We start from the raw sequence: 14,305 nt of genomic DNA, 5'->3' as shown, positions 1-14,305 counted from the left end.
AAGAGTGCCTTGTGTCGTGTCTGGGACTATTGCATGAGTCATATGGTAAAATTCGTTTTTCAACATTCACGCTGGAAGGAAAATGCAACTGGATTTATTTTTCCTCCGAGCAGAACTATACCTGCAAGTGCTAGAAACAGACACTCAAACAAGTCCATGAAAGACGTGAGTCATATCTCTATTTACATGGCGAGTCATTGATGAGAACAATAGCTTCCATATGACACTGTGGAATATAAACTGGAAACAAAGAAGTAATTCTAAAATCTTAGAAATACAATTGCCATGCTGAAAATTGGGTTTCCGATTTGGTGAGACTCATCTTCAGGAGTGGGCCATCAAAAGTTTTATTCTAAGTTTCACAAACTTTTCCCTTTATATGTAAAGCAAAGGGGAGAAGACGCAATAGCATCGCAGATTCAGCAGTAGGTGTAATAAAAGGTCAATTGGGGCGTGGCGGCGTGGCGAGGGCCGATCATCGCTTGCGGCTATATTTATATATATATTTTTTACCATACTGCCCGACCCTGTCATCTATGTTACTACTTAAAGGAAAGGCATCAGTCAAGACAACACTCATCGATATATCTGTACTCCATATACTCAAAAAGCAACATTAACAGTACTTTAACTCCTACCTTCTTTGCAGTACTTCCCCTTGAAGCGGGTGTTGGTGCAGTCGCAGTGAACCTCGCCGTACTGAATCGAGCAAAATCCTCCGTTAAAGCAGGGGTTCTGTTTGGTGCAAAGATATTCCAGGTCGCTCTGAATTCCTTGACTGTTGAGCAAAGTAGGCGGTATCTCCCCGACTTTTAGATTGGATATCAGGCCCAGGAAAGGCGGCTCGTACTTCACCGTGCTCGAGGTGAGTGCGGACAGGCGTACGTCGGGCGGAATCCCACCGACGAACAAATCGCTAACCACCGCCATCTCCTTCCTCTTCGATTTCACCTCCGCCACTTTCGTCTCGCCGTCCACCATCAAAAGAGTCTCCCTAAAATTCCGGGTAAGCAGGACCATGTGCCAGCGGTCATCGTTGACGTGCGTTTCCATGTGCAACTGAGCGGGTTCGGCGCAATGGATGGCGAAGCGGAGTTGGAGATGCCCGTTGGCGATCAGCAACTCCAAGAAGTCGCAGTTGCCCCCGTCGTCAAGGTAGAGGACCAAGGCTTTGCTGACGTTGGTTTTGAGGCTAAAGCTTAACTCGCCGACTGAACCGGCTTCCCAGCGGCCGTAGCGAGCCCATTGGCCAGGCGCGCCACCGAATTCCAACATCTTTACCGTGGTGAGGAATGTGAACAAGGCCAGCATCCAAAACAGCTCCAATCTTAACCTCGTCATGGTTGTTGGCTTTTTTGTTGTTGTTTCTGTTTGGGCAAACTTGATTTCGCAAGCAGGTTTTTGTTTGAAAAAGACACTTGCTGGTAGATTCCAAAGTACTCCACACACAACTGAACAAACGAGCAGTTTATTCCGCTTTGAGAGTCGCTGTAATTCTTATCCAGACTCTCTTCTTTGTCTCTCCATCAGACGTGTCTCAGATAGTGGAAAAAGAAGAATCAGGTGCAACAACAATTCCCTGTTTCTTCAAAAATCCTTCTCACAGAAATAGACTCTTGCGCCAACCCAATAGTGTTGTACTATTCCTGGTAAGAGGTACAGCCGCCAAAAACGAGAATTTGAAGCAAACCAGTGTCAGAAAGCACTAGTGTTTGCTGAAGGATAAAATGCGATCATCGTTTTCGACGCTTCTCCTTCACGGACCATAGGGGTTCATGACGGCGTGGATTCCATCATTTCGCAGGCAGGTGGTAATCTGTGAGAGAAAGACAAGAAAGAGAGAGAGAAAGGTATGATTAAATTACATATTCTTAAATTCATCTGCTGAAAGCCGTCACATGTCATTTATTTCATGTTCCGTTGATTCTACCTTTTTTTTTTTTTAATGGGCAATGTATTTAAAATGATGGTACTCTTACTTACAATCCAAAGCTGGTACATCAAAATTATGTTAGTCTTTTAAGCAGTGCATAAGATGTTGGTATTCTTTGCATTTATGCTCAAGTCTTACAATTTCTACCTCAACTGAAAAATAATAAAATTAACTAAACAGATAAAAAAAAAACATACAACAAATCAGCAAATTGAAGACATGTTTGAAACACAACAATACAAATATATAGGTCAAGTTGCTTAACCTTTCCCCCGGACAGGTTTCAGGATGTTTAAGGTGCTGATTTACACAATATCAAACAAATACAAAGTGACATGGTGCAAATGAATATATTTCAGCAAGTACATTGTTTGTGTTACATACTGTTCCGTATATTGTAACCACTAGTACTTTTAACTTTTACGTTAAACCTAACTATTTCGTTCTTAATTTTATCATTACAAGTCTTAACTTTTAATATACATATGGTTTCAATACAAATCAACCAAAGTAACATTTTTAACCCAGTAATTGACATTACTTTGATGCAACAATTTAAACCGATATATTGCCATGCACATTTATGCTTTAACTTGTGCATTGTTCCTCATTTACACAACTACTCTATCTTAATCTTGAGCTTACATAACTTTAACTGGTTTTAATGCATAACAAATTATTCCAACAAAGGACTTGCATTAGCTTTTTATGGCCCAATATAAGTTCATAACATATAACTAGATAACAATTTTCTCTTTGTTGTGTCCAGATTTTAATTTTTCCCTTTTGTACCGACCACAATATTGTACATAACATATGGGCTGCACGTCACATCAGTCAACCAAATGGTCAATGCAACCTCATCAACCAACAAACCAAAGAAAAAGAAGAAAGAACAAAGAAAATTGAAGTATTCTAAACCCAATTCATTCATCAAAACTATAAATAAATATATAACTAGATAGATCGTATATTGTGTATTGCTGAGACTCTTCCACTGAAAAAGCCTTTATCTGACTTGAACACACACACACACACACACACACACACACTCTGGACATGTGCGTGCAAACGACAACGTCATTAAATTAAATGGGATTCCGAGTGGAGTGCGCCGGGCGAGTCAATGGCTGCATGAATAGCTGGTCTTGACCCTGGGGCTTGGCCTAATCCTTACGCCATTATTTCTTGAGTGAGATTTAATTTGCACAAAGTCTAGAATTAAAGCTAGGTTACACCCCGGCTAATTCTTTCCACAAAGATGATGTGGAGAGAGGATATTTAGCGACATCCACACAGAAGACAAAGCGCGTTGGCTTTATTTTCCGTTGGAACAAAGGCGATATTAGGATGGCAGTCGATGATAGACTAGAAATTACTGAAGTATTTTGACTGAACACAGTAAGCGGCAAAGTGTACTGTAAGTAAGTGGGTAGAGAACAAACTGTAATTCTGTATACAAGCATTATAGTGACTTTTTAAATGCAACTTACAGCCTCTAACATGCTCAACTCAATGCTGAGATTTGTATTGGCTAAAAATCCTGTAAAAAGTTCCCACAAATCTCGAGGTATATGGGTTATTTTCAAACACAGTTCTTTAGTCTTATTGGTCTCGAACTTAATTCACTTCAACATCACACTATAACTATAACTATAACACTATTACTGTCTCTGGTAATAGGAAGCATGTTCATAATAAGACCATTGTACATTAGGGGCCGTATTTTGCCCCCGGAGGTAGCGTTAACGGGAGCCTTTTCCAGCGGCCGCTATTGTGCTACCTTGCCGACCTTAACTCTGACGTAAAGGGGCTGGACTGGTGGGATGTGGGATGGTGCCAGTCCATATATGGTAATAGTGTTTGATCCAATGACTGAGAACTGTGGCGTTCAAAAGCACTACCTGTGGGAGGTGTTTGTCAAAGCGGTTCACAGCGGAGGAAACAGCGAGAAAGAAAATAATATATGATTCGCTCAATGGATTTTTGATTTCTAAATAAAATGAAATAACAATTTGAACCGTTTTTCAATTTGTTAGCAACATTTTACAAAAAAACAAATATTGAAATACAGCCTCGGAGCCTGGTTTTGTCATTTCACTTGTATTTGTTTTGTGCAATGCGGAATGGAGTGTATGTCCGTGGGCTTTTTCCCACTCTGCATGGACTAAATTAAATCAGAATTACAATATAAAAGACAGGAATGTATAATGTATAATGTTATTTATGCCCATGAAAGTAGTTTTAATATGATTATCTCGTCCATGTGAGTTCCACGATTTGTGCTCTAAAAAATTGTGCCTACGGAATATATCAGGAAATGAGCCCCCAAGTTAAAATACGTCAAAATACGGCGCTATGATTGTCAAAAAATAACCAATAGCGTGATACTGAAACCAATATCGAAGCTATAATCATTTGAGCAGCAATAGGACCAAGTTTGACCTTTTCTAAATGGTTTATCATTTAGTTTTGATCTGTTTCAGGAATATATTAAGACCACATGATAATATTGCTACAACTACAATCATTTTGGGTTGAAAAGGACATTTGCAAAAACAGATCATCAGTTTGAAAATTTGTCACAAAGTTGTTTTTACATTTTATTTAATCTTCTACACATATTATCAATATCAATAGTTGAGAGAATTTGGTCAAGAAGGGATAGCATTTGCTTTGCCCAAAATAGATTTAGCTTTTGAAAATGGACATAATTTTGACATTTTATTTTTAATATTTTTATTTTTTTTTGCAAATGAACACCCCAATTTTTTTTTTTTTTTTTTTATCATTTCAAATGTATTGAAAAAACGTTTGAGTGTCAAATGTATCCTTCATCCTTAAAATTGTGTTTGAAATTCCAGTTTTGTGTCAAGGCTATTTGTGTCGGAGCAGCGTAATTTCCGGTACATGACGGCCTCGGTGAAACTGAGAAAAACAGTGTTTTAGGTTTTTTTCGGTGGTGTCAGTGTGACACGGGGGAGGGCTTATCTCAATGAGACGCAAATGAGCCCCCCTGTGACTCTGGTCTCTCAGGTGAGAAACTTTAGAGGCCGTTTTCTCAGTGAAAGGGTTTGAGAGTTGTATACATTCAAATGACCACAACTTACTCAAACATTATCAGATCTACATGAGTGAGACATCATTGGAAAGCTTTGAATTCACACTTTCAGAATCTGTGAATAACTCAAAATGTCTCCGGGTAGACATGTACCTGCTTTATCCACGGACACATTTTATATGCTGATTCTAGTTTGATTGTGTTCATAATTTCAGCACTTTAGCTAATGAATTTTACCCATTGACAGTTCCACGCAGAGTTCAGGCTATTGAGCCACAACAAATATCCACACGCCAAAAATTTCATTTGGTGAACATTCTTTTAACCAAATCTCCCCCCTCTTGGGCTTTTAATGAATATTTATTTATTTATTTAGCCGAATGAGCGCTTCCTCAGATTTGTTTTTACAAAGCTTTAGCGTGTCGAGTCTGCCTGGATTCTCTAAGTTTGGTGCTGCCTGTTGTTAGTGTATATTGGCAGGCCTGATGCCGAGCCCGGGGCCTGATGGTACAATTAAATCCCAAGGACACGGAGGAGACATAACAGGCCTCCAGAGATCCAGCACCGCGAAGCTGAGCGGCGGCGGCGAAGGGAGGCTGGATCTGCAGCCGCCGTCTGCTTTACTGAGCTGTCAGTGATAAAGCCTGTGTTTGACTCAGAGGCACTTGTTCCAATTATGAGGATTTGGGTTTTTTGATTTGTTTTAGAAAGGGCATGCTTGTCGGCGTTTAACATGAAAGCGTACATTGCCGTCGCGGTATGGTATGAAGAATGCGCCGTTCGTTTATGAAGACTTAATGTGGCGTTCAGATTAATTTTTTTGTTGGCGCTCGGTTCTGATGAGTTGTCAAACAATACCAGAAGTAACCTTTCTTTGCGACAAATATGTATAAATTCCTCTACCATCGTATGTAGCAAGGGTCGCAATCATAATCGACCTATGATGACCTCTACAAACCTCTTTTGAAGTGTAAACCCTCAATAACTAACATTTAGGTGTAAGACTGACCTGATAAAAAGTCTGCTGGCCTGTCTCAAGCTGAAATATATGGTGTTTTAATATGCAAACGATACGGGTTTGGACACTGCTTAGAAGGTTATGATATGTAGGGATCTAATGGAATATTTCTTGTCAGATGTCATAGAAAGTGAGAGACTTGAGATACTGAACTACTTTCAGTTTCAGTAGTTTTTATTCAGACATTTTTCACGTATCCTGACATCTGCAGTTATCCAATTAAATCTTCAGGTTGTTAGTTTGACACCGAATTTAAATATTCCAGTTTCTCCGATCATGGCTGCTGTGTCGCCAGTATCAATATTTTGTTGTATTTTGGATAACATTTGAACAATTTGTATCTCCTGTCTATCTGTTAACGCTGTTAGTTTTCACCCAAAAGGGGGCGGGGGCGTTCCAGTGTTACAGGAAGTGACATATGACCGGAGACGTGCATATCAATGCGCACAATGCAATAAATGTCCCTCAACATTGTGACTTAGCAGCCCAAATGTCCAGAAGTAATTGCATTGTATCAATTCAAAATGAGATTAATATATTATTTCTTTCTTTTAAACAATTCTCAAGTCGATATATAGGCTGTTCAATTCCCATACTAATAACTATGCATAGAACCATTTAGTACAAAGCTACATCTGTCAATATGAATGTTTTAGTTTAACATTCTTAGTGAGGAATAATATATTTAGGTCTGAAACAAGTTCATTAATTAAACACAAGTAATAGTTATCTGTATTATTCACACACTCAAAACATGCCATGCGCTCAGTTTTATGACACAGAAACTGCAAGAATTTCACCAAAAGAATACAAGAAACATGTACATTTATAGGTACACACAATTGTATATTCCATCATTGGCTTTATCTGAGTCAAATGTACTAAAAATATAACAGCCATTGACCTTCTAAACAACAAACTGATACAGCGAAATAATAACTGCAGCCCCAAAATAGATTGTAATCATATTTGTGTTCATTTTTAGACTTCCTTGTTCCTGTAAGAACATCTGTCCTCTGCTTTTGAACCATCTTTAACCCAAGCTAGAGAATTCTATCGTAACATATTTGTATTTTGTAACCTTTATCTCGCACTGTACACACTTCAAGAGGAGCACCTTTCCCGTATCAGCTTAGCATCTGTTCACAATCTGAACGCTGCCCAAACTGCCTGTGAAGCTCCTTGGTAAAGATTAGCACCCTGGAGACACACCACAGCCCCCCAGGGAGACACGCGTGGTCATACACCGACCCACTTCCTGCAAGAGTACCCCAGCGGGAACACCGCAGCGGTCCTGACAAGTTTCCTGCCTCAGCTTTTTTCCCCCCAGAGCATTCATACCATTACTTACACAAAACCATTCTTATCTATCATTCGGGTCATATGCAGGAGTATGCAGATTTCTAGTTATGAAAAGGGTCGGGAGTGGCATAGATTAATGCGGCGATGGTCAGTGTATTTTTGCATTGTAACCGCGTCCTTAAATCCTCCCGTCTCCACTGCCATAGCACTGGTAAAGCCCTCATTCGACTTGCAAATGTGGCATTATAACATTTTTCAAGAGTCCACTAAAAAGGCCATTTGCAAGCTAAAACAGTGGTAAAAATATGTTGAATAAAGTTTCTCTCTACAAAGGCTATAAATAAAATAGGGACCTCTCTCTGACTAAAGAACAGGCCCATCTACTTCAACAATTCCAAGTGATATACATTATTTTACAATGCAATCTGGTTTATACGCATTTGTACGAATTTAAAATGTTCTAAATTATTCCTAAACGCACACTGAGCAAATCGGTGTCGTACAAGGAGATGACATGAGGCAGAAGAGGAGTTTGTGCAGTGACTTTACAGCACATTTAGACTTCAAAACCGTCATAGAAACCGTTAGCAAGCCATTGGCACTGTAAACTTTAGACACTGCCTTGTTTAAAGTCGGAGGCTTTGCTACAAAACTTTTTGGGCTTTTATTTGTGCAGCGATTTGTTCAGAATATGCTCCCAGTTCACCTTCATGCCTCCAGCCCCAACGAGTTGTGTTTACTGCCGCCTGCAGCTGTGTTTTACCGCGTGCAAGCTGCTTTTTAGTATAACTCGCCCAAATATCGAACATGTTTGAAATCCCTGCGACCGTACGATCGGCGGCCGTGCGCTCATCTTGTGCAGGTAATGGAAACACGGCGCCCCCTGTACACTGCGCGGCACAGGTGCGTGGGGAGGCGAAAGTCGGACCAATTTTAAAATGCTAAAGTTTGCGTCAAAATCTACCCAAAAATCACACATGAGAAAATGTTTACAAAGATTATAAAATATGTAGAAAAAGGGTTTGTTTAGTTCCTTTAGTTTCCAGTCTATAGGTGCCATTGTTTAGGACTTTTTACAGTTCAAAATATATTTATATCACTCTGAAACCCAGGAATACAAAGAACAACAAAAATAAAATGTTCACACAAAAAAGCAGTATCAATATCTGTATATCAGGGGGGAAAAGTACTAATATGCAACCACAACGGTCACCAACCGATGTGACGTATCATAATCTGAAACGCACTCTTGATTCATGTACATAAATGCAGTAGTGGAAAGAGTACAAAGAATGTTACATGACTGAGAATGTGCACATTTAAAAGTACAAACACTGCTTCCAAAATTTCCCTCAAGTATTAAAGTTTAAAAAGAAAAATACTACTACTTCTATCAATCTTTTCTGATCTGATCTAAATCAGTGGAATGGCATGTTAGAATTATACTCAATTACAAGTCTAACAATGGATTAAAAAAGTACAATTACCAAACTAAATCTACAGTAACTTGTGTTATTAGTTTCTTTCACCCTCTGCCTAAATGACTCGTGCTTTTATGTTGGGAGAAAACCTTTCACAGAGCCATCAGCAAAGCTCCGCCGAATCACTACGATCCTTTTATGTAACTTATCCATCCGGCATGCACCTTTCAAGAAAACACCGACGTGAGAAAAAGCGTCTTTGATCAACCCACTCGGCCGAACGCCACAAGTGACTCGCCCCAGGTGTTGGCGCTTTTAGCATTTAGCCCCTATGAGCAGATGCTAATGGGACAGATCAAGCGCTTTAGCCTCGCCGTTAGCTCTTTAACACTTTGATTCGCGGAGACAAGAGTCGGACTCCGTGTTGCACCTTATGCCATAAAACCTCCACAGGGTGAACCGCGGAGGAAGCGAGCGGGTGCACCCTGTCAGGCTGAGAATGTCGTGAGGAAAGATGGAAAAAGACAGAAAAACAGGTGGTATTCTGAGAGAGACGGGCACTATGTTGTTTAATGTTTGCGTTTTATGGAATCGCGCTTTCCGCTATCAAATAAACGACTCTAATCATCTATGAAATATTTCTTTTTCACGACATGATTCAACGGAAAAGGTTAAACGAGTTAGGTTAGTTGTGGTTTAGACCTTTGCGGTTTGGCCGTGCACACAAAAGTATTTTTAAATTTTGCACAATTTCAAAACATCACATAAGAACCACAGCCATAACGACATTTTGTTACAATTATTTATGGGCTACGAAGGTTTAACAAGATCGAATGGAATATCAGAATCAAAAGAAACATTTAGAGTAAAAAAGAGAACAGAAATAGGGAACGGTTATGGATTAAATCTGATGGTAAAGGCCCACAAGAGCGGTTTATTCTTTCTGTAGTGTGAGCTGGAGATAAGCAGCCTGTTACCCGCAATTTACACCAAAGCAGTAACAACGCTTAAGCGCCGCAGCAAACACGATGGAATCACTTTTAATAGTAATAGGTCGAACAATCTACACCAGTAATTACACTATGCTTCGCTGAAATGAGTTTGGAGATGTAATATAAAATTCAGCGCCACCAAAAGCTTTTTATCAGGCAAAAACACAAGAGTCAACATAAACTACCAATGCCCTTTCAAAATAAGTGGTCTAAAACATGGAAATCAGTTTTATGAGAGAGGAGAAGGCAAAGTGTGCACTAGCCGAAACGTAAAATGAATGATATTGTTGAATGAAAAGCATTGCTGAAGTCAAGTCTACTTAATTCGACCAACATTTAATATACAAGCATTATAAAACATGTTGGTGTCTAAACGGTGAAACATGCAAGCGTTTCAGGAGTGGTTCTGACATCACTAGTGTAAACTGTCGCTTTTAAAAATAGCAGCTTTGCCCATGTTACGGTTTGCTGTAGCTCCAGGTGTCGATTCAGGGTTATTTATGCGATTTTAACAGTTTATGAGCGCTGCCTGGATGTTCTGATTACCTGCTGCACAGTTGGGCTGTAACATTTTGAGATTTTTGAGCTGCAACTCAACAAATAGTCATGTCAGTCCCGCCTTACACAGGACATGAGGAGTGCCACGACAAATAATGTTGGTGTTACTCGGTTCATACCTTCTCAAACTTGCAAATGAGGCTTAAAATTGCACTAAAAATCCTCTTTGGTGTAGATGGATAATCATTTTCAATAAAATGTGTGTTCATCAAACATTGCCTTATTTGAAATGGCAAGTTCCTGGTATTTTGCTTGATTTTTCACTGGTGGAGTGTTCTCAGCATTTTAGGTTTTTTATTTTATTTTCATTTTTAATGAACGCAATTTCCAGATAGAAAAGAGCGATTGATTATGATTTTAGATTTTAAGCACACAAAATAAACGAGCAGCCAAAGAATCGTGCAATATACAGAAAAGTGATGAATAATAATAAAAGCATAAATTTATTTAGTTTCAATCCAATATCTGAGCAGAAATAATGTAATCTGAATCAAAATAGTTTAGTTTGTAATAAGGTTTGTGCACTAATCTGAAGGTTAGAGGTTTGATCAATGTTATAACAATAGTAAGCAATAGTATTAGTAATTTCATCCTTATGCAAGACGAAATGACTAATACTAATATTTTCATCTAGACAAAATATGGCGATGAGTTTTTTTTATGTTACAAAATCAATTATCGATTAAGAAGAAGTAATAAATATAATAGACTGTTGAGGTGTCCATCAAATGCATGGGTTTGTAAGTTTATTTGTGAGTTTTCCGTACAGAACCCACGCTCTGGACAGTTCCTAGTGTTGTTGTGCCCTTGAACAAGACAATCCAACAACCAGTAAATGCATGTGTGAATGACTGGAGGCTTTTTGGTGTAGCATCACAGCTAAAAAAATACAAAAGAAATACAATAAAACCACAAATAAGTAGAGTTGGGTGAAATCCCCAAAAAAGTGGCATACTTTTTTTTGTCACACTATGCAACTTTTTGGGGTTTTCCGGAGAACAGAGCGCCACCTGCTTGTCTCATACACATACAGAGATGTGGTTCGAAGGGAATGAGCCACGATATTCCATTAGACTATTTCCATGGATACAAGAAGATGCACCACCAACCACAGTAATGAATGCAAGTTTGTGAGATATCTTGACCAGTACAAACACTTCCAATTGAAAACATAAAATACAGATAAGTTTAGTATTATATTGTGGAACATTCCAGTCAAAGCAATAAACATTGACATGACAACAATTTCAAATGTATTCATCTGGATAATGTTTTAACACGTTTCAACTCCCAACTTACGTTTCCTCCAACAAAGTCTGATCTCTACTCCAAACCACATGCTTTTTACTCAGAAATGGCGGTCTCCCAAAATGACTGGAAACGGCTTGACATAATTTGATTGATATTAGATTATTGGCACATAAAATCTCTGTGTTCAACTGTTTTGAGTGGAAACATCACACTTTTACGATTGCTGACACGAGGATCAAACGACGGAAATCAGAGTCAGATGTAATGCGATTCCTCTAGTATGTGACCAGGTTTATCAAATATTCTGAAATATAAAGTGTCTTAAAGAGCCAGATTTGCATATTTAAAAGAGTAAATCGAAATTCCTGTATACCATTTATCGTAACCTATATTCTCGATGAACCGCGCAATCTTGACGTCCCTAATTGCACAGCCCTCACACAAGTTCGACACGTCTTTGCTTGCTTCAGTTGTTCTCAAGACCCAATCACATTGACATGCAACCGTCGTGCTTTCCCTGTCAAAACCATCTCGCCATTAGCCGCGCGTGCCACCAAAGCCTCCTCCTCGTCTTCATCGTGCTGCGGTTTAATGTAGCAATCATGGCGTGAGAACGACAGGAGGCACTTGTCACCCAAAGTCTTTCCTTACAGAAGCACGCTCGCTCTCGCTCCCGCTCTGCAGCACTTTCATCCCTCCTCCTCTGACACTAACCTCCCTCTAATGCAGCACGGTTCTATCGCCCACTCCCTCTGCTCAACCTCCCCTTCATTTTATGTGGCCATCCATCACAGCTCCACAGTGGCATCCGCCGCTTTTTAGCTCTGCCCACAAAGAGGTGCTCATAGGCATAGGTGAGGACGCCGTACAGCTGATTTCAATGTAATTCAATTTATGAGAATGATTCAGGAGGAGCTGAAGGATAGTGGCCAGGGTTACGACTTGTAATAATGTCTTGCGTACATGGATGTCACACGGTAGCTTAGTTCCCGAACTGATCGGGCTTGTTCTGTGCGGGGTTTGGAATGTTCTTGATGTTTTGTTGAGGTTGGTTTTGTCGGGGTATCAATGTAGTAATCCTCCAGCAACAAACACCAAGATCATGGTTTAAGATTTGGAGAAAGGTCACGGTATGTTTATGACACAAGTCTTTATGGAGATGTATGTTGGCAAAGGGAGCGTACGTATATTCCCCGGTACCTATGTTCCCCGGTACCTATGTTCCCCGGTACCTATGTTCCCCTGGTACCTATGTTCCCAGGTACCTATGTTCCCTGGTACCTATGTTCCCCGGTACCTATGTTCCCCAGTACCTATGTTCCCCGGTACCTATGTTCCCCTGGTACCTATGTTCCCCGGTACCTATGTTCCCCTGGTACCTATGTTCCCCGGTACCTATGTTCCCCGGTACCAATGTTCCCTGGTACCTATGTTCCCTGGTACCTATGTTCCCAGGTACCTATGTTCCCCGGTACCTATGTTCCCTGGTACCTATGTTCCCAGGTACCTATGTTCCCAGGTACCTATGTTCCCAGGTACCTATGTTCCCCGGTACCTATGTTCCCCGGTACCAATGTTCCCTGGTACCTATGTTCCCTGGTACCTATGTTCCCAGGTACCTATGTTCCCAGGTACCTATGTTCCCAGGTACCTATGTTCCCCGGTACCTATGTTCCCCGGTACCAATGTTCCCTGGTACCTATGTTCCCTGGTACCTATGTTCCCAGGTACCTATGTTCCCCCGGTACCTATGTTCCCCGGTACCAATGTTCCCCTGGTACCTATGTTCCCAGGTACCTATGTTCCCTGGTACCAATGTTCCCTGGTACCTATGTTCCCTTGTACCTATGTTCCCTGGTACCAATGTTCCCTGGTACCAATGTTCCCTGGTTCCTATATTCCCTGGTACCTATGTTCCCTGGTACCAATGTTCCCTGGTACCAATGTTCCCTGGTTCCTATATTCCCTGAAACCTATGTTCCCTGGTACCAATGTTCCCTGGTTCCTATGTTCCCTGGTACCTATTTTCCCTGGTACCTATGTTCCCTGGTACCTATGTTCCCTGGTACCTATGTTCCCCCTTTTCTATGAACGGGGGCTAATACTAGCATAGGCGACTAGTTCAGGTTCCATATTACCAAACGTTGTGCATACATATATGGTTTTACAGCATAAAATATAGCAGCATATAACCCAAACCCTAACCCAGGTTCTCGGGGAACATAGGGCTGACCCTGTTGGCAAATCTGTTTTAGATGTTCTATGAAGAAGAGAAGAACTGTTGACCCGAATGTCAACAAATGTAGTTAAGTCCATTATCGCGCGCTGAAATATTGATATATTGTGATACAGTATCGATATTGGGGGCTTGCCTGTGATCCGGAATACACACTTCTTCGAGTCTTCATGAAGCGTGAGTCTGGTCCCTCAGTCGCGCCTCAAGCCAAACTCAAACAGAACCGTGCAATCACATTAGTTTATTTCTGTGAAGCATGTGAATCGAATGAATTGGTCATCTGTCATTTAGAACAAAAGCGAAGTAGTCATATTTGTTTTGATACGGACAGATCCCTGTGTCCCTGATTGACTAATCCACCTGTCAATCATATGCATCCGGCCTCACGGAGAGGAAATTGGGATATACAGAAAAAACATTCTTGTTTTTCCAGGCAACTGCTGTATTGATAAATCTCCATGAGAAATGTACAATATGGTGATGTTGCCTGTGCTACAATTTAGTGTCTCATTTAGAGAAATGAAACTTGTGTA

General features: G+C 40.3%; 1 protein-coding gene across 4 annotated transcripts in view; it reads right to left on the bottom strand.

Moving 5' to 3' along the window:
• nrxn2b (neurexin 2b) overlaps positions 1-14,305 on the bottom strand; it is a 1,099,331-nt gene that overhangs the window by 996,354 nt on the left and 88,672 nt on the right. For all 4 annotated transcript variants that reach the window (XM_072459234.1, XM_072459237.1, XM_072459236.1 and 1 more), the window contains exon 2: positions 639-1,816. In XM_072459234.1, the coding sequence (XP_072315335.1) occupies positions 639-1,341 (703 nt within the window). In that variant the 5' untranslated portion in view covers positions 1,342-1,816. The remainder of the gene's footprint in view (positions 1-638; positions 1,817-14,305) is intronic.

The sequence above is a fragment of the Eucyclogobius newberryi genome, unplaced genomic scaffold (genome assembly GCF_026437365.1).
Source record: "Eucyclogobius newberryi isolate DKJ021-1_F unplaced genomic scaffold, fEucNew1.0.hap1 SCAF_22, whole genome shotgun sequence".
NCBI classification, from domain to species: domain Eukaryota; kingdom Metazoa; phylum Chordata; class Actinopteri; order Gobiiformes; family Gobiidae; genus Eucyclogobius; species Eucyclogobius newberryi.
This window is presented reverse-complemented; position numbering and strand designations above follow the sequence as displayed.